At 42.4% G+C, this 21,235-nt stretch overlaps 1 protein-coding gene across 5 annotated transcripts in view; it reads left to right on the top strand.

The window, feature by feature from the left end:
- LOC120054129 (liprin-beta-2-like) overlaps positions 1-21,107 on the top strand; it is a 119,404-nt gene extending 98,297 nt beyond the window's left edge. For 3 of the 5 annotated variants that reach the window (XM_039001538.1, XM_039001541.1, XM_039001542.1), the window contains 20 exons: positions 439-500; positions 582-657; positions 856-962; positions 1,211-1,278; positions 1,644-1,727; positions 2,069-2,129; positions 6,763-6,801; positions 7,179-7,317; positions 8,408-8,543; positions 8,718-8,846; positions 9,004-9,154; positions 9,731-9,842; positions 9,959-10,047; positions 10,433-10,555; positions 10,648-10,773; positions 13,273-13,461; positions 13,982-14,179; positions 16,322-16,439; positions 17,207-19,467; positions 19,683-21,107. In XM_039001538.1, coding sequence (XP_038857466.1) covers positions 439-500; positions 582-657; positions 856-962; positions 1,211-1,278; positions 1,644-1,727; positions 2,069-2,129; positions 6,763-6,801; positions 7,179-7,317; positions 8,408-8,543; positions 8,718-8,846; positions 9,004-9,154; positions 9,731-9,842; positions 9,959-10,047; positions 10,433-10,555; positions 10,648-10,773; positions 13,273-13,461; positions 13,982-14,179; positions 16,322-16,439; positions 17,207-17,253 — 2,054 coding nt within the window. In that variant the 3' untranslated portion in view covers positions 17,254-19,467; positions 19,683-21,107. The remainder of the gene's footprint in view (positions 1-438; positions 501-581; positions 658-855; positions 963-1,210; positions 1,279-1,643; positions 1,728-2,068; positions 2,130-6,762; positions 6,802-7,178; positions 7,318-8,407; positions 8,544-8,717; positions 8,847-9,003; positions 9,155-9,730; positions 9,843-9,958; positions 10,048-10,432; positions 10,556-10,647; positions 10,774-13,272; positions 13,462-13,981; positions 14,180-16,321; positions 16,440-17,206; positions 19,468-19,682) is intronic. The other 2 variants (XM_039001539.1, XM_039001540.1) reach the window with 2 other exon arrangements.
- Positions 21,108-21,235: the final 128 nt, after the last annotated feature.

The raw sequence follows: 21,235 nt of genomic DNA, 5'->3' as shown, positions 1-21,235 counted from the left end.
AAATAAATAATGCTATATACATGGTCCAATATGTAAAAATAATTTTAACGTAATTTTGACCAATATGTTATTGGGCTCATTTCTGGAGGTGGAAAATATGTTGTAGATGGTGTCAGCATCCTCATTTTTTTACATTTATTTTGGAGTAGAATGTCCTTTCCCTGGGAGTACCCCGGACCCCCTAACAAATGGGACTGGAATTGGTCAAACTCGCAGTGTAATACATGTACAAAATGATCCTCTTTCCCTAAAAGCATGATGGTCATTACTGCTTTACATAAAAGGTTAACTTGGCCCCGCAGACAATCGATCTGAGATCGACTTCAGTTTCAGTCATGGGATTTGTTTTTGCTTTAACCCCGGGAGTTATGAACAGTTGATATTTAAACATAATTACTCTCATGAGTCACAAAAATATATTTTCTTTTCTGTTTTCAGACCAAGAATTGCAAAGGTTGAAAATGGGGATGGAGTCTTTGGTAGCAACTAACTATGAGAAAGTAAGTAAATGTGTCATATTCTAGTTTCTTGAAGTTGTACAAGTGAAGGTATGTTATTAAAGTCCTTTCTATTTGTGTCAGGACCGTCACATAGAGGAGCTGACTGTTCTCCTGGGCCAGTACAGGAAGATGAAGGAGGTGATGGCCCTCACTCAAGGTAATATACTCACTGCTTATAAACACTCCCTCCCAGAGATAAGACACACTCACTGCTTTTATACACACTTACTCAAAGGTGATACACACTCACTGCTTTCATATACTCAAGCTGAGAGCTTGAAATTTTTCAAATAAATAATTCCAAGAATGTTGAAGAGGCATTGAATAAATTCTGAATGTGTGTGGGTGTATTTAGTGTCCAGTGAGAAGCTCCTGGTTGGGAGCAGTGAGGAGGAACTGAGTGGGAGTCTGAAGATGAGGGCTATCACCCATAAAGCTCATTCACATATCATCCGGTCAGCGGTAAGAGAGCTCTGTCTGCTCCTCCTCTGTGGAACACACAACACAGTACAACTACAACCTTGCATTTCTCAAGTACTCACCCACTCATCATATTTTCATTGAATAGTACTAACACTCTGACTAGTAATACACTCCAATCCTCTGCTCTCGTATACCATGCCGGTGTATTAGCAGACTATTTAGTGTGCATACTCAAAGTGTTTAAACTCTTGCTCTAAAGTGTGTCTGTGTGATATCGCCCTACCCAGATGTCTTCTAGAGGCTCCTCTCCCCTGTTAGTGTCTCCCTCGTCCTTCCAGAAAGAGCTGGACTCCAGGTAAATAAACAAGCCAGCTGACAACCACTGATTGCACACACATGGAGGAAGAGGTCCCCAACGGGCTTGTATTGTTGTTGTTGAAATGAGACGTCCTTGGGAGAGGTTGACCGAACGTGAATAAAAGGCACTTGTGCCCCTGTACACCCACACACGTGCAAGCCCACTCGCTCACACACACACACACACACACACACACACACACACACACACACACACACACACACACACACACACACACACACACACACACACACACACACACACACACACACACACACACACACACACACACACACCCCTTGTGCCCCAGCCGTGCTCCCTCAGGTTGACCGTGTTATATTGGACCTGTCCCTGTGTCCCAGCTGCCGCAGTATCCAGACCTCCCTGAAGACGTCGATGGTGATGGTCTCCCAGAGTGATGCTGGCTGCTACTACAACGGAGAATGGTAAGTAGAGCTGAGGCTGTGTGGGTGTGACAGCCAGGCCCGCTCGTTGTTTTGGTTGTCTTTAATTAGGGGCCCACTAAAGTGGCTGTGAGTGACCCTGTCACTGTGATGTCCCCGCCTGGCACAAACAGCCCCCACAGACCCCCTCTCCTGTAGAGCCCAGCCTGTCACATCACATTACCCACAATCTCCTCCGAGAGGTAGGGCATCCCAAAGACCACAGGCCGCTTCCAACCACTGCCAACTCAGAAATCTACTGTGGAGAGGCCAGCCCTTAACCCAACTTGAAATACTATAGTGTTGTATTGCTAGTTTGGTTTCAATGTTGTTTTTCTCAATAGGTCCCAACCACGGATGCTTTCAAGTAGCCTGGAGGAGTTACAAAGTGGATCGTTACCAAAGGTTTCATGATTTTTCTGTGTTTATTTGATATATTTTTTTGACCAAGTTTTTATTTGTTTTGTCATTTTTTGTTCAGGGGGTACATTATTTAAATTACAGGTACATCATTTAAATGTATTACTTTATAAAACATGAACCCGTAGGCTGCCACTCAAAAGAAAAACAACAGTAAGAAATGCATAACAGTTTAAGTAATAATACATTCAGTATACACATATAAACAGGAGAAGAAAAAACTAAAAAGAAGTGGGATCCCACCGTGTATATGATTATTTATATTTATATACAGTACCAGTCAAAATTTCACATACCTACTCATTCATGGGTTCTTCTTTATTTTTACTATTTTCTAGATTGTAGAATAATAGTGAAGACATCAAACCTATGAAATAACACATATGGAATCATGTAGTAACCAAAAAAGTGTTAACTTCTCTAGGGTACGTGAGACGTTAGCGTCCCACCTCTTCAACAGCCAGTGAAACTGCTGGGCGCCAAATTCAAATACAGAAATACTCATTATAAAAATTCAGAAAACAAAACATATTTTACATAGGTTTAAAGATTAACTTCTTGTGAATCCAACCACGGTGTCAGATTTTAAAAATGCTTTACGGCGAAAGCATACCTTACGATTATTTGAGAACATAGCCCAGCAAACAAATCATTACAAACAGTAACCAGCCAAGTAGAAGAGTTACACAAGTCAGAAATAGAGATAAAATTAATCCCTTACCTTTGATGATCTTCATATGGTTGCACTCAGCAGACATTCATTTACTCAATAAATGTTCCTTTTGTTCGATAAAGTCTCTTTATATCCAAAAACCTCAGTTTTGTTCGCGCGTTTTCTTCAGTAATCCACAGGCTCCAACGCAGTCAAAACAGGCAGACAAGGGCCTCCCGGGTGGCGCAGTGGTCTAGGGTACTGCATCGCAGTGCTAGCTGTGCCACCAGAGATTCTGGGTTCACGCCCAGGCTCTGTCGCAGCCGACCGCGACCGGGAGGTCCGTGGGGTGACGCACAATTGGCCTAGCATCGTCCGGGTTAGGGCGGGTTTGGCCGGTAGGGATATCCTTGTCCCATCGCGCACCAGCGACTCCTGTGGCGGGCCGGGCGCAGTGTTTCCTCCGGCACATTGGTGCGGCTGGCTTCTGGGTTGGATGCGCGCTGTGTTAAGAAGCAGTGCGGCTTGGTTGGGTTGTGTTTCGGAGGACGCATGGCTTTCGACCTTCATCTCTCCCAAGCCCGTACGGGAGTTGTTGCGATGAGACAAGATAGTAATTACTAACAATTGGATACCACGAAATTGGGGAGAAAAAGGGGGTAACATTTAAATTAAATAAAAAACAGGCAGACAAAAAATTCAAATTGTATCCGTAAAGTTCATAGAAACATGTCAAACGATGTTTATATTCAACCCTCAGGTTCTTTTTAGCCTAAGTAATCGATAATATTTCAACCGGACAATAACGTCGTCAATATAAAAGGTAAACAAGAAAGGCACTCTCTCGGTCGCGCGCATGAAAAAGCTCTGTGACACTTTAGGGTCCACTCATTCAGACTGCTCTTACTTCCTCATTTTTCAGAATACAAGCCTGAAACAATTTCTAAAGACTGTTGACATCTAGTGGAAGGCATAAGAACTGCAGTTTGAGTCATAAGTCAATGGATACTGTAATGGCATTGAATAGAAAACTACAAAACCAACAAAAAAAACTACTTCCCGAATTGATTTTTCTCAGGTTTTCGCCTGCCAAATCAGTTCTGTTATACTCACAGACACTATTTTAACAGTTTTGGAAACTTTTAAATGTTTTCTATCCAAATCTATCAGTTATATGCATATCATATCTTCTGGGCCCGAGAAGCAGGCAGTTTAATTTGGGCATGCTTTTCATCCAAAATTCCGAATGCTGCCCCCTACCCTAGAGAAGTTAAACAAATCAAAATATATTTAATATTTTAGATTCTTCAAAGTAGCCACCCTTTGCCTTGATGACAGCTTTGAACACTGCCTTCAGAAAGTATTCATACCCCTTGACTTATTCCACATTTTGATGTGTTACAGCCTGAATTCAAAATGCATGAAATAGATTTGTTTTGTTAACCATCTACACACAATACCCCATAATGACAGAGTGAAAACATGTTTTTAGAAGTTTTGGCAAATGTATTGAAAATGAAATACATAAATATCTCATTTACATAAGAATTCACACACCTGAGTCAATACATCACCTTTGGCAGCGATTACAGCTGTGAGTCTTTCTGGGTAAGTTCTTTAAGAGCTTTATACACCTGGATTGTACAATATTTGCACATCATTCTTTTTTAAGGCCTCTCAGGAACATTCAATGTCTTCTTGGTAAGCAACTCCAGTGTATAATTGGCCTTGTGTTTTAGGTTATTGTCCTGCTGAAAGTTGAATTTGTCTCCCAGTGTCAAATCAAATCAAAGTTTATTTGTCACGTGCGCTGAGTACAGCAGGTGTAGACCTTACAGTGAAATGCTTACTTACAGGCTCTAACCAATAGTGCAAAAAAGGTATTAGGTGAACAATAAGTAAGTAAAGAAATAAAAACAACAGTAAAAAGACAGTGAAACATAAAGCAGCAGCACAATTGGTTGGGAGCCCGTAGAACTGCTGCCATTTCTTCCGGCGCCATTTTCATTTATCAGCTGTCATTTTTCATTCATTTACCAGCTGTCCCCTTAGAATAACCTTTTCTCATTCCAGATAGAACCCTTTTGGGTTCTATGTAGAACCCTCTGTAGAAAGGGTTCTACTAGGTGAACAATAGGTAGATAAAGAAATAAAACAACAGTAAAAAGACAGACTATATACAGTAGCGAGGCTATAAAAGTAGCGAGGCTACATACAGACACTGGTTAGTCAGGCTGTTTGAGGTAGTATGTACATGTAGATATGGTTAAAGTGACTATGCATATATGATGAACAGAGAGTAGCAGTAGTGTAAAAGAGGGGTTGGCGGGTGGTGGGTGGGACACTATGCAGATAGCCCGGTTAGCCAATGTTCGGGAGCACTGGTTGGTCGGCCCAATTGAGGTAGTATGTACATGAATGTATAGTTAAAGTGACTATGTATATATGATAAACAGAGAGTAGCAGCAGCGTAAAAAGAGGGGTTGGGGGAGGGGGCACACAATGCAAATAGTCCGGGTAGCCATTTGATTACCTGTTCAGGAGTCTTATGGCTTGGGGGTAAAAACTGTTGAGAAGCCTTTTTGTCCTAGACTTGGCACTCCGGTACCGCTTGCCATGCGGTAGTAGAGAGAACAGTCTATGACTGGGGTGGCTGGGGTCTTTGACAATTTTTAGGACCTTCCTCTGACACTACCTGGTGTAGAGGTCCTGGATGGCAGGCAGCTTAGCCCCAGTGATGTACTGGGCCGTACGCACTACCCTCTGTAGTGCCTTGCGGTCAGAGGCAGAGCAATTGCTGTACCAGGCAGTGATGCAACCAGTCAGGATGCTCTCGATGTTGCAGCTGTCTGTTGGAAAGCAGAATGAACCAGGTTGTCCTCTAGGATTTTGCCTGTGCTGTTCCAGTTAAAGGGTTGTTCAGATTCAATTAGATCAGGGGACCATCCTTTTTAAATGGCTAGCTCGGAATATGAGCTTTCCAAAAGTAGATTGTTCTGTATTTTGATTTAACTTTACGATGACAATATATCCATCTTAGACATGCAGCATGTGCTTCATTTGTAATTGACCAAACACATTAGAAACGTTATGCGTGCTCTAACAGAAATACATAACCATTTAGCTTCTGATGACTGTTATCCTAACAAAAACAGCTAAACACGTACACTACCGTTCAAAAGTTTGGGGTCACTTAGAAATGTCTTTGTTTTTTAAAGAAAATCACATTTTTTGTATGTTAAAATAACATCAAATTGATCAGAAATATTCCATGCGAGAAATTGCTAAGAAACTGAAGATCTCGTACAACTCTGTGAAGGGAGTAGTACACAGCATTGTACGAGATCCTCAGTTTCTTGGCAATTTCTCGCATGGAATACCCTTCATTTCTCAGAACAAGAATAAACTGACGAGTTTCAGAAGAAAGTACTTTGTTTCTGGCCATTTTGAGCCTGTAATCGAACCCACAAATGGGTATCTGATGCTCCAGATACTTAACTAGTCTAAAGAAGGCCAGTTTTAATGCTTCTTTAATCAGGACAACAGTTTTCAGCTGTGCTAACATAATTGCAAAAAGGTTTTCTAATGATCAATTAGCCTTTTAAAATGATAAACTTGGATTGGCTAACACAACGTGCCATTGGAACACAGGAGTGATGGTTGCTGATAATGGGCCTATGTCAGCCTACGTAGATATTCCATAAAAAATCCACTTTTTCAAGCTACAATAGTCCTTTATAACATTAACAATGTCTACACTGTATTTCTGATCAATTTGACGTTATTGTAATGGGCAAAAAAATTTGCTTTTCTTTCCAAAACAAGGACAATTCTAAGTGACTCCAAGCTTTTCAACGGTACTGTGCATGTATTCTAAGACTGTTGTTGCGTTGATGATGTCGAAACATTACTATACTAACAGTGTGTGTGTTCTCTTCGTTACATGCACGCTCCCCCCTCCTGTAGCATGTAGTGGTGGGTCAACCAGTTGAACCGGTTTCAGAGGTATTTTCTACTGCATGATCTCACCACCACTAACCCTTAATCTCTCACAAGCTAACTTTCCTATCTGACCGGAACAGAGCCACGGGTTCAGCCGAAACTGTCAAATGTAGTAGCGATCATACTCTAGATGCCCCTAAGGCTTTTGAAATTGGCCTTTTGTCTGTTGTCTCCTGAACACTTGTGACTCCATTGGCATTCCAATCGAATTAACAATGATATAGTCATAAAAGGACAAAATATAAATCTGATTCTCAAATTCTGTTCTGTAATTTAGCAGCATTTCAACTGTAATCTAATGTCAACAGATGCCATTTAATTCCATTTGAATAGACCCGTGACTTGCCTGTAACCATGCCCCCCCCCCCCTCTCCCCACAGAATCAGCACATGGAAATGAACAAATATCAGACCCTACCAGGGAAGCTGTCTCGACCTGACATGAATGGGGATCGAGAGCAGTATTCTACACCAGACCAGCTGTCCCCTGACGATAGCGAGGACAGTGAGTTCCACCTAAGTAAGTCACATCTCAAAACACTGCTGCTTGTCCTTTTTATCAAACAGCCTTCTGGAATGTTTCAAACAACAAATAACAACAAAACCTTCGCATGGATGTATATTATAAATTGAATAAATACACTTCTATGGTTTGTTTTAACAACTGCACTGTTCCACTCTTCTCTCACAATGTGTTCGGTTTGCATGGGGTGGCTATCCTCTGCATTCTCGCTCACTCTGTACTAATCTTCCACTTGCTGTTGTACTGTTTCTGCTGTCCTCTTTTTTTTTTTTCTGCGTGGCTTTCTGCTTGTATTATGGCTGAAGACCGCTGCAGGAGTGCCAGTGCTCCAGCTTTAGGTACCGTACTACTACTCACAGACAGAAGCCCCATGCATGTCAAAGCACCAGGCCCTTGTTTTCACTATGGATTAAAGTTGTGACTTAAAGTTGATAACTCCAGCCTGTGTTGGAGGGAGTAAGACCCTCAGTGAGTCAGAGAGAGGCATCTCCGATTATGCCTGGCTCTTTTCTCTCGCATCAGTGAGTGGTGTTGCAGTGCACAAAGCTTACATTAACCTCAAGAGCAGGGCTACTTAGGCGTCGTCACGTGAGGCGTGTGTGCACAGAGGTAGACCATGGCTGATCTGGCTTAACCATACACTGTAAACAAATATAGATGCAACTTGACATCCCATTCGCCTCAGACCATCATTTAATTTCAGTGTATTAAACATGTTTATTAAATATGCAAAAAACTCATTTGTCTTCAAAGATTTGAATTGGCATCCATTAAGACAACATTTACATTTTGTGTGTAATGTAGCTGAAAATGCTGGAGCGCACTAACAATGTTAATGCTTTCCTGTTTCACTTTTCGCTTGCCTAACCTTTGGCACAGCAGGATCTTGTGGAAAGCATGATCTGTTTGATATGGGTGGGTCCTGCATGGATAATACCTCAACTTTAGACCCTAAGGAATTGAAGAAATACAGTGTCCTTGAAGCGTTGCATGACTTACTTCAATTAATAGAACAATGACTTAAATGATGAAGACAGTTTTAAATAGATTACAGTACTTACTAAAACTCCATATGCTGCTCTCACAGGAAAGTCGGAGAGACTGGATGAGTCCACGCTGTCAGACTTGTCTCCCCTGTCGTCTGGAGTGGACTCAGGACAGCAGTCCCCTGTCTCTCCAGAGAACAAGAAAAACCACCGGGGCATCAAGAAGCTCTGGGGAAAGTGAGTACCTGTACAGCCGACACACACACACGAAGGGCACACTGCTGAAGATCTTTTTAGAGATATTTATTCAGAGACTATTGGTATAAATGGAAGACGATCTGATATTTGTCATTCTGGGTAGAGGTGGTGGCCTAGCAAAGGTACTGATGTGTTCTATCTCCTCTACCCAAGGATAAGGAAGACCCAGTCTGGCAGCCTGCAGGGAGAGGACCTTGAGCCTGGAGAGTTTAAGAGGGGGGGACTGAGAGCCACCGCCGGCCCTCGCCTGGCCCGGGCCGGAGAGACATTGACCTCTGTGCGGTATGGGACGGACACTATCATAAAATACAGTGTATTATCTTAAACGTGCATGTGACCAAGAATATACCAAAAAAAGCCAATGTCTTAATTAGATGAGCAGGAATTCCAAAATATTCCAGTCTTGATGATCCAATCAATTGTCTGTCCTCTCCTGCAGGGATCTGAAGACGCCCTTCTCCAAGTGGACTCCGGAGCAGGTGTGTTGCTGGCTGGAAGAGTATGGGCTGGGCCAGTATGTGATTCTGGCCCGACACTGGGCCGACAGCGGGCAAACTCTCCTCTCTGCCTCACCACAGGATTTAGAGAAGGTACACACTGTACAGTCACACAAATTACTCTGCTAACTTATTTTGGTTCCCAGAACGCTGTTGGAAAGTTATTTGTCAAATAATGCAAGGACATCCTTCCGGGAACGTTCTGTGTTAGCTGGGTGTTCCTCTAACAACACACTGTATAATCTCCATCAGTATGGCTGTCAAAGCAATGTTTAGCTCGTCCCCTCCAATCATTCTACCTGTCTAGTCATTGCAACATTCTCATCGCCATTTAGTTCTACCTGTCTAGTTCTCAAGACGTCATTTCGTTCCGTCTTTCACATCTTGTTGCTCAACCTTTGTTGTTGTTTTGAGCTAGTTTGGAGCTATGTTTCAGCTATGTTATTTTTTTTGGTTGCATTTGACAGGTTCCTGTACCAAACGTCATATCAATATATGTAGGCGGCTCTCAAACTAGCAGGGCAAACTAATTTGTTTGAATCTTGATCACAATTGTGAAATAGTGTGCCAAGTGACTCCAAATCCAGTTACTAAAACTGTCATTTGCAGCACTCACTTTGGAGTAAATAGTGTGCTCATAACCTGGATTCATTCTTATCTTGATATCAGGAGATGGGGATTAAGAATCCACTGCACAGAAAGAAGCTGCAGTTGGCCCTGAAGTCGTTCAGCACCAAACTGACAGAGAAATCATCTGAACTGGACCACATCTGGGTCACACGTATGTAGGACACAGTAGAGGCCATCAACATATTCACTCAACATTCAGCAAACTTGGTGCTATATTCGGTGTAATCGATCCAGTATAATTGGTTGTTATGTGGTTTATCCTCAAAGGTTGGCTTGATGATATTGGTTTACCTCAGTACAAGGATCAGTTTCACCAGGGAAGGGTAGACGGCAGAATGCTTCAGTACTTGACAGTGGTAAGTACATCCATCGGTTTTCATCGTAGTTTTTGTCTCACAGTTGTGTCTCAGCTACTGTATATAATTCATAAGGCTTTCAGGTCTCCCTCGAAAAAGAGATCTCAAGGGACTTCCTACACTCTTAGAAAAAGGGTTCCAAAAGGGTTCTTCAGCTGTCCCCATAAAATAACCCTTTTTGGTTCCAGGTAGAACTCATTTTGGGTTCCATGGGTTCCACCCTCTGGAGAAAAGGTTCAACATGGAACCCAATCGGGTTCTACCTGGAACCTTAAAGGCTTCTTCAAAGGGTTCTCCTATGGAGCACCTTTTTTCCTAGGAGTGTAGTTAAATCCAGTACAAAAAAGAAAAAACATGCACAACATATTTGATTCACTTCCTTCAGAACAACCTCTTGTTCCTGAAAGTGACCAGTCAGCTCCATCACCTCAGTGTGAAGTGTGCTATCCACGTCCTCCACGTCAACAAGTTCAACCCCAACTGCCTGAAGAGAAGGCCTGGGGATGAGGTGAGACATGTGCATGTGCACGTTTGTAGGAATTCTTCCATTTACACACGTATGTAGTTGTGTTTGCTAAGACATGTGTTATTTCCTACTAGAACAAGACGTCTCCCTCTGAGGTGGTTCAGTGGTCTAACCACAGGGTGATGGAGTGGCTTCGCTCGGTGGACCTGGCGGAGTACGCTCCCAACCTGAGGGGCAGCGGGGTGCACGGGGGCCTTATCGTAAGTACAAGGGCCCAATGACTGAATAAGCCCCTTCTTATACCTTTCTACTGCATTTCAGCTCAGCTCAGGCCATTATAGTGACAAATATGTCCATAATGGGACATGTATGGTTACATACAATTCCTAAGAGACTATCCCTAAAGAAACTTTTATTTTTAATTTAATAATTTCCACTAATTGGTCTTTTGACCAATCACATCAGATATTTTCACATCAGCTCTTTTTAAGAGCTGATCTGATTGTTCAAAAGAACAATTAGTGAACAAAGATCAAAATTGGGCTGCCCGTGTAGACGCTGCCTATTTTTCCAATTCATTCCATCCTAACTTTCTGTGTAATCACCTGTATGTAGGCAGGTTAGCATTTTTCCTCATAAATCTTGTTCTGGAGGCAGCACTGCACTGGTCACTACCTGGCACAGCCATAAAGTCATCAAATCTGATTTTAAACCTAACCCTAACCTTAACCACACTGCTAACCCTAATGCCCAACCCTAACCTTAAAGCTGCAATATGTAACATTTTGGGCAACCTGACCAAATTCAGATAGAAATGTGAGTTATAGAACTGTCATTCTCATCGATAGCAAGTCTAAGAAGTGGTAGATCAGTTCTATATCCTCTATTTCTATGCTTCCTGTGCTTAAGTTTTATTTTACGTATCAGCCATAATACAGGTGTCAAACTCATTCCACTGAGGGCCGAGTGTCTGCGGGTTATCGCTCCTCTCTTGTCCTTGATTGAATTAAGGCCACTAATTAGTAAGTAACTCCACACACCTGGTTGTCTCTGACTTAATTGAAAGGAAAAAACAAAAACCAGCGGACACCAGGCCCTCCATGGAATGAGTTTGACACCCCTGCTCTACACTATACAGTGCATTCGGAAAGTATTCAGGCCCCTTTAATCCTTCTAAAATGGATTAAAATAAATAAAAATCCTCATCAATCTACACACAATACCCCATAATGACAAAGTTGTTAGAAATGTTTGCAAATGTATGACAATTAAAAAACAGAAATAACTTATTTACTTAAGTATTCAGACCCTTTGCTATGAGACTCGAAATTGAGCTCAGGTGCATCCTGTTTCCATTGATCATCCTTGAGATGTTTCTACATCTTGATTGGAGTCCACCTGTGATCAATTCAAATGATTGGACATGGTGTGGAAAGGCACACATCTGTCTACGTATATAAGGTCCCACAGTGCATGTCCGAGCAAAAACCAAGCCATGAGGTTGAAGTAATTGTCCATAGAGCTCCGAGACAGGATTGTGTCAAGGCACAATCTGCAGCATTGAAGGTCCCCAAGAACACAGTGGTCGCCATCATTCTTAAATGGAAGAATTTTGGAACCACCAAGACTCTTCCAAGAGCTGGCCGCCCAGCCAAACTGAGCAATCGGGGGAGAAGGGCCTTGGTCAGGGAGGTGACCAAGAACCCGATGGTCACTCTGACAGAGCCCTGGAGTTCCTCTGTTGAGATGGGAGAACCTTCCAGAAGGACAACCATCTCTGCAGCATTCCACCAATCAGGCCTTTATGGTAGAGTGGCCAGACGGAAACCACTCATCAGTAAAAGGCACAGGACAGCCCACTTGGAGTTTGCCAAAAGGCACCTAAAGACTCACAGACCATGAGAAACAAGATTCTCTGGTCTGAGGAAACCAAGATTGAACTCTTTGGCCTGAATGCCAAGCGTCACGTCTGGAGGAAACCTGGCACTATCCCTAAAGGGAAGCATGGTGGTGGCAGCATCATGCTGTGGGGATGTTTTTCAGCAGCAGAGACTGGGAAACTAGTCAGGATCAAGGAAAAGATGAATGGAGCAAAGTACAGAGAGATCCTTGATTAAAACCTGCTCCAGAGCGCTCAGGACCTCAGAATGGGGCAAAGGTTCACCTTCCAACAGGACAACGACCCTAAGCACACAGCCAAGACAATGCAGGAGTGGCTTTGGGACAAGTCTCTTAATGTCATTGAGTGGCCCAGCCAGAGCCCAGACTTGAACCTGATCGAACATCTCTGGAGAGACCTGAAAATAGCTGCGCAGCAACGCTCCCCATCCAACCTGACAGAGTTTGAGAGGATCTGCAGAGAAGAATGGGAGAAACTCTCCAAATACAGGTGTGCCAAGTTTGTAGCGTCACCCCCAAGAAGATTCGAGGCTGTAATCGCTGCCAAAGTACTGAGTAAAGGGTTTGAATACTTGTGTAAAAAGAGGTTTTTCCTTTGTCATTATGGGGAATTGTGTGTATATTGATGAGGAAAAAAACCTATTTAATCAATTTTAGAATAAGGCTGTAATCTAACAAAATGCGGAAAAAGTCAAGGGGTCTGAATATTTTCCGAAGGCACTGTACTTGATTGTTTTGTCACATAAACTGACATTAGGCAAACTATTAAAATCGCTCAGTTCTACTCCAGGGCAAGATTCATGAAAATAAACGTCAACCAGCCTGTATCTTCCTCTGAATCTTCTCTAATGACCCCCCAGATTCTGGAGCCTCGTTTTAACTCAGACACCCTGGCCATGCTGCTAAACATCCCCCCTCAGAAGACCCTGCTGCGACGCCACCTGGCCACCAACTTCAACATGCTGGTGGGCTCCCAGGCTCAGCAGGAGAAGAGGGAGTTCATGGAGTCGTCTGGCTACACTCCCCTCAGCACCACAGCCAAAGTCAGGGTAAGAGATGACAGTACTGTACTGTAGTACGCCAAGGGCTGAACCACCACCCTGTTAGGAGCCCTCGTTTTTGTTGTTTCTCTCTCCCTCCTCTCTCACTCTCCTTTTCTTACTCTCTCATCCTCCTCTCACTCGCTCCTCTTTCTCTCTTCCTCTCCCTAACCCCCTCCCTTTCCCCCATCTCTTTCAGGAGACAGGCACCTTAATCCTTAGTGTGACACCTCAGACCTGGCTAAGCTCTAAGACCAGGGCTGCTCCAAGCAGCTTTTCGGGCAGCAGGCTTTTGTACCGCCACGTATCTCTAACACCCACCATTTTTTTTAAGGCTAGTAGAAAATGTGCAGAGGTAAAATGTAGCGATAGCATAATGTACTTAGTCAGCACAATTAGGCTTATAGGAACCATTTTTAAACAGCACTGTCCATTTGTACGCTGTTTAGAAATCTTTTCACTGATTATGGTTAAAGGGATAGAATAGAAATGATACACAGCTTTATCTCAGTCATGTCCTCCCATTCAGCCAAAGAAGTTGGGCTTCTCTAACTTTGGCCACCTGAGGAAGAAGAGATGTGACGACTCGACTGACTACATCTGCCCCCTGGAGGCGGCCCAGGCCCAGGCTCAGCTCCAGGCGGTGGTGAACGGGGCCCACCGGCCCTACTCCGGCTTCAGGGGCCTCAGCCCAATCCTGGACAGAGACCCAGACAGACGAGAGCAGGTGGGGCCATACAGCTGATGATGTCACACTACTGTATCTACCTACCCATCACTACTCAGCTTGCAGCCAATAACCCCACCTCTTCCTGCCATGCCCATCCAACGCTACCCAAAACCCACCCCAGCACACCCACCTCCACACCCCTCACGTGCCATCATCTAACACCCAACAACCAACCCTAGCCTTGGGCATGAGCTGCTTCTGGATACTTAGGTTGTTTTTACACAGGAAGCCCAGTTCTGATCTTTCTTCCACTAATTGGTCTTTTGACCAATCACAACAGATATTTTTCAGAGCTGATCTTATTGGTCAAAAGACCTATTAGTGAAAACCCCTCCTATGTTCTCTGTGGATCTACAAGCCTAGTGTTCAGCTGTGATATATCAGCCATGGGTGTCATGTACCATTATTTTAGAGGGGGCACGAAGTATGTAAAGATGTACGGGTGGTGGCCCCCTGGAAGTTGGAGAGTTTTGCAATTTTCAAACACCTGAAACAGCTTTTTCCTGCCATCTAGAGCCATAATCATTATTCCTAATTCAATGTTAAAAGAAAAAGACAGTTTTTCTGCATCGGTTATCTAAGCATACCTCTTTACCTGTTCAATTGTAATTTGAATGAGGGTGTCATTCTGACTGTTGTAAATCCCACATCTCAATATATTGCACTAACATGCCTAGGATGTTACTTCCAAATTACAACACAGCACGTGGGATCATAACACACATCATCAATACAGGAACATATCATGGCATCCTAATTACTACGCAAATATCATGATATTATCATAAGGTGCCAGATTACATTTAAACCAAGTCTTTTTCTGCATATCTAAGCATACCTCATGAGCTGTCAGTATCCTCCTGACTGACAGTTCTTTTTTTTAAAGAAATTAAATATGCGTCTGTGCATAAATCTGGGTCAAAGACTGAAGGAATGTGAGTCTTATTCAGTACATTTAGTAATTGCTTGCATTTCCAAAATTTGGCAACCTAACTTGATTGACAGTCCGAAATGGCTTGATAGCTTGTTATGAGGTTGGGAGACCGGGAACCAACTTCATAAAATTGTAAGGTGGCTAGTAATACAGAGAAACAACAAAAGATTTTTGTTTTATTTATTCATTATTAAGAAGGAATCAATTAGCTACATAGCTTGATCAAATTAATTTACAAACCTACTTCCTGCTAGTCCTGCCCATCACCGACATCTAAAATCAATATCAAACGCTGTGTGTGTCCTAGCATATCTTTGCTCTCCAGGGTGCACCTTGGAAGTAACCACTTACTTGGGGGGGTACTCTTTGCCTGGTCCAGTCAGTGTGCCCCCTCTGCAAAATACTGCTAAGAGATCTTTTTATAAACAATTACGATGAAATGTGTCCTTAAAAAGGAAGTTTAGTAATTCATTTTACATGTGCCCTTGTGCCCCATATGAGCATGACGCTTCTGATATTATCACATCAGCCCTTTACTGCACTAAGATTATGCCACTGACGTAAACAACATTGTGCATCATTTTATTGATCATTTTAACACAAACATATTTGAGATTCACGTAATGGTATTGATCCATTGTTTTAAAATGTTTTTCTGACCAGTAGAAAGCAATGTTGCTTGTTCGTCGGACAGTTGTGGAATGAACTTGTGCAATATTTGCATATGGAGGTATATATATATGTTGGTAAATTGAAAGACGTACAATGGAAAGTACAATGAGATTGTATAGCTGTGTAAATTTTGACGGAATCCAGATTGTGATTATCATGCACTGTTCTTTTCAAATGTGACTGTTATAATATTCATTATAGTTAAAGATTACGCTTCAATCAAGGAAGCCCTCTTGTTGTCATTAATTGTAAATGGTACTATCCAAATCCGTCAATAAAAATCATAAGTGTGATAAAGCAGTGGAATTCTTCCTGATAACCTATTTAATATGTGCAATCTTTGTACCAAGCATGCTTCTCATATTAGAGGAGAAAGTAGTCTTGTCTCGGTTTTATGCTGATATCATCTCTGCCCATTATCAATATTTACAGTTTTAAAAACTTGAATCAAAGATACACTGTAAGGAACTGCATTACACGGCACAGGGACATCAGAATGCATAATTAATTAACCAGTATCATTCACTAACTAGCCCTCATCAATGCTTCGGATCATCATGATTGGCCCATTGTATGCAAGATGGAGGAGTGCATGTTGGAACAGGACTATCCCACCATGCACCTTGGGGGCAGGGGCTCAACCATCTGCAGGTACATCTTTATCATAAATCCACAATGACCATGTTCCAGGCTGACTTCACTGCAGACACCTGCCATAACTCATTGGTTTATGCAATGCAATGACTGCAATGTAGTTGGCCTGGAACGTGACCTATGACTTGAACAGTGGTGCTTGCTCAGCACCTACAGTAGATCCTTCTACCCTGCCATCCATCATGCATGGAAGTAACAAAGTGTAACTGCCAAAATAAAGGAAACACCAACATAAAGTGTCTTAATACGGCATCGAACCACCACGAGCCAGAACAGCACCTTGTCAATGCCCCTTGTAATAGATTATATAAGTGTCTGGAACTCTATTGGAGGGATATAACATCATTCTTCCATGAGAAATTCCATAATTTGTGTTTTGTTGATGGTGGTGCAAAATGGTGTCTCAGGCGCCGCTCCAGAATCTCCCATAAGTGTTCAAATGGGTTGACTGAGACTGCCATGGCATATGGCTTACATCGTTTTCATGCTCATCAAACCATTTAGTGACCACTCGTGCCCTATGGTTTGGGGCATTGTCATCCTATGGGGGCATAGCTATGGTAGACACAATACTTTTAATACATTACCCTAAGCATGATGGATTGTTGATTGCTTAATTAATTCAGGAACCACAGCTGTGTGGAAGCACCTGCTTTTAATATACTTTGTATCCATTATTTTGGCAGTTACCTGTATGTCATTGATGTCCTAGCCTGTCAGTAGTACAGTAGCCCCAGAACTAGGTGTTGTGTTTGACTTTGCAGATGGCGGTGACAGAGGGGACCGTACTGCAGATAGAAGCTCTTTCTGAGGGAATAAACCAACTCACAGTAAGTAGTTCATCAATCCGTCTCATTCAACAAGCTTTTTGACAGTACTGTAAATAATGAATAAACTAACCAGTTAACAAAGCATTTTCTGTTAAGCTGTTAACACTGGTGTAGGATGCACCCCCGCAGCGCCCACAAGCTCTGGGATCCCCCTGGAGGTATTGCAAATATTTCTCCCTGCCCCGTGGTAGAATGTCAGGAAGTTAGCTGCCTTGCTCAGACTTTGCGGGTGGGGCCTCGCAAAACTGCGCTACGCCACTTGCTGTTATGTTTTGTATTTCTCCTCAATGCTACAGTGCTATGTTGTTCTTATATTTCCTGACAGTGGAGGTTTCAACTGAATAAACCGGTTTCGACAAGTAGATTTTAAAGTTAGGGACATTACTCTAAAGCCTTTAACTGACAAACATTGCAGAATAATGCTTCCTGCTAACCCCAGCCCTTGGCCCTTCTTGCTTTCAGTATTTGCTAAGCCGAGACGAAGTTCTGAAGGAGATGAGACGGGCTCAAACAGCACTAGTCTGAGAGGACGCTACGCTGGCCACACTAATTAACGCAGCCAATCAACCAAGGGAAACCTCTATCTGCCTCATACCTCAACCTAACCTCAATGCAGGAGGCTTTACCAGCAATCTCAACTGGCCATACCCCTTACCTCATCATAATACAGGACTATAATGAATACTACTTCTGTATTAGTGACACGAACACAATGAACGGTGAAGGAATTCTGTTTTACATGCGTCATTGGTGTGTAGCTCTTCCCCAAACTAGAGTAAATAGCATGTGTTTTGTATTTTTGGTGAAAGGTATAGGCCTACAACATGCCACTTGAGCTTTTAGGACATGCTTTTCCCCTATGCAATCTAGCCTGTAAGATTGCACACACTGTATTATTTTGTACTATTTTACTACTTTTTTGATTAGGGTCGTTCCACTAAATTATTCCCTTTTGGGTAGTTTAATGTGGTTAAAAAATATATATATATTTTAACATTCTGTCATGAAGAGCACATGTTCAACTTAAGAAAAAAATATGTTTTCCCATCTCAAGAGGTTAAATGAAGAAAAAAAAGATAATAGCAAGTGCCTATTGAGTGGCAAATAAAGTAACCGGGTTTATTTAAACAGGGTTGACGATTTCATCTTAAATCAGCCATAAATCCTCTTGTGAGAGGGGAGGGGTCAAATGAATGCAAGCTTCAAAAAAGGAAATTGTTAAAACATTTCTAGCCTGTCTATCTATGGGTGACAGGGTTGACGTGTTATGCTCGACCTACAAGAGTGGAACCAGCTCGCCTGCTTTTACACTATGATTTGACTTTAAGATGTTCAATGTTTCTCCTTTTTTTTATGTTCCAAAAGGAATAGTTTCACCATATTACAACGAGAGTTCAGTTCACGTAACAGGGTTGACCTTAAAATGAGGGACATTTCTTTCTTTCTTTTTTTACCTTAAAATAAATCACAAATCTCATGAATTAAATAATAATATTCAGAAATTACTTTGACAAAGCAACAAAATAACTAGGGCTTTCAATGAAGGTGAAAACTTGGAGAAATGTTGGGGTTAAGTGGGTTAAAATCAGAGGGACATGTCAAAATGCAGAATTTTGGCACTTTAGCAAGTCTTTAGGCATATTTAAAACCAGATGCATTGAATTATCAATGTGGTCTATATTAAAGGGCACTTAATTTAATATAACAGTCTTTTAAAATGCCATATTTATGCACAATTTCTTCTTAAAATATCAAAAGGATGCAAAAGGGACTAATTTCATGGAACAACCCATTACCTGGACACATCCATGATGCAAACAAGGCACTAAGACATACTGCAAACAAACACACCAACACTTAATACAGCTAATTTGTATATGACCAATAAGAAACAGTTTTTTTCTATGTTTCAACACATAATTCGCATATAATTGCATAGGCAGATGTAGTCCTTTAAGTAAGTCCCTTTAACAGTCACCAGAATGGAGGATCGCTTCTGTAAGAGAGGAAATACTAAGGGAAGCCTGTGTTAGGTAGCCCGGTGAAGTGTCCAAGCCCTGGTATAACCTGTACAGTATGAGGATCCTATTGCAGGTTAATCTGCATCAACCCAGCACATCACAATATCTCACTAGGGTTTCAGAGAGGAGAGAGGGGCTGGAGCTGTTCCAAACATCAAAGGCAGACCCATACTGGTGAGTTTTAATTGACTTATTTTTCTAATTTGTTCACCATTCTAGAGCAAACATAGTACAATTAAAGTATTTTTAGGGTTGAGGGTTCTATTAAGGTTGAGTACCCTTATGTACCTTCAATCCATGTTATTACACAAGTATAACCTATGTAACTTTTTTCATGTAAATTATAATTTCTACAACAATAAACTATACTGTTGTTATCATATGTGCAGGTCATAAGGGAAACCACCCTCTGACCTAATCCTGTAGACATGGGGAAGATAGAGAGCAAACAACCAGCCCTGGACATTCCCAAGATAATCTCAACCTGGTGGGAGAAGCCACCAGCCTCGACCATGACCATTCCCAACATGAACTTCAATTTCTCAACCCTGTGGGGGAGGAGAGAGAGCAAGCCACTAGCCCCGGACATACCCAGTGTATTATCCACCCTGTGGAGAATCCTCAACAAGCCCAACGATTTTGTCCCTCTATCCAAATACTGTGTGGGGATAGCTGCCGCCAGGACCCAGGAGTACCTCCTGTTTCGCGGGACCCAGAGGACATGTTCCAGCCCCACAGCCCTCAACGAGATCTTCCTAATAACCTACATTACCCAGAGCAGCCACTTCCACATGACCGACTCCTCCAACTGCACCGCAATGACAAAGCAGCAGGGCATCTTTCTGGGTGCTGACTGGGTGTGGACTGTGCTGGAGAGGCCCACCAAGAACCCCCACATCTAGATCGCCGTGCAGATCCTGCACCTGACTGAGAGGGGGGAGGGACGGCAGAGGACTCCCCCCCCCCCCCGGAGGTATATACTGAATCCATGCAAGATGGCCAAGACGGAGTCTGCTAATAGGAACAAGGCAGAGAGGATGGTGGATTTTTGCGTCTCCATCGGTAATGACTGCTACTCCCTCTTTCTCCTATTTGGCCGCAAGGCACCGGCAACATCTATGGGGTGCTGAGCAACAAATGTCACAATGCTATAGGAAGACTAAGGACAACCGGGCACTCATTGAGAATTTCTTTAAAAGGGTCCAGGTTCTTACATACGCCCACAGGAACGCTACAGGCTTCCGTCACCAAGAGAGACAGTGACCCTTTAACTCTGCTCATCAAGTTTACTTGACCAGTATGATCGATGACCGTGCAACCATTTGTCACATTTCTCTGTGTCTACTGTAGTGTTTCAAATGGGGGGGAAGGACAGTTGTGCTTGGTGGGTTTATGCTTGCCTGGGACTCGGGGACCCAGTGTGCTGAAATTGGCCTATGTCCATGTCTCATGTGTAAACTACTGACCCATGCCTGCTGACAGCTGCTCACACCCCTTGTGTTTAGTATTTATTTTAATGGGCTTAACATTTCACTGGCAACGCACCAGTGTGGGATTTCTCTTATCACTACCAAATGACATTAAAACCTTTCTACAGCTTACAATACAGCAAATATGATTTGCCATAAAATATTTTTGTATTTTCTATGATGGATTTAATGACTGATCACATTGTGATATCTTCACCCATAACATGATTCTAAGTCAGTGACTGTTCATTTGATTAAGGTGGATTCTTTTTTGTTAAAAGTAGTAAAACAAAAATCAAAAAAAGAGGATGGAGTTGGAAAATAAATAAAATATGTATTTCTGGATGTCTTGAGTTATCTTGTGTAGAAAAGGAATATGTATTTTGAGTAGAGGTTGACCGATTATGATTTTTCAATGCCGATACCGATTATTGGAGGATCAAAAAAAGCTGATACCGATTAATCGGCCGATT

Source organism: Salvelinus namaycush, chromosome 9, assembly GCF_016432855.1.
Source record: "Salvelinus namaycush isolate Seneca chromosome 9, SaNama_1.0, whole genome shotgun sequence".
Taxonomy (NCBI): Eukaryota; Metazoa; Chordata; class Actinopteri; order Salmoniformes; family Salmonidae; genus Salvelinus; species Salvelinus namaycush.
The sequence above is the reverse complement of the archived record's forward strand: the minus strand, read 5'-3'. Positions and strand labels throughout refer to the sequence as shown.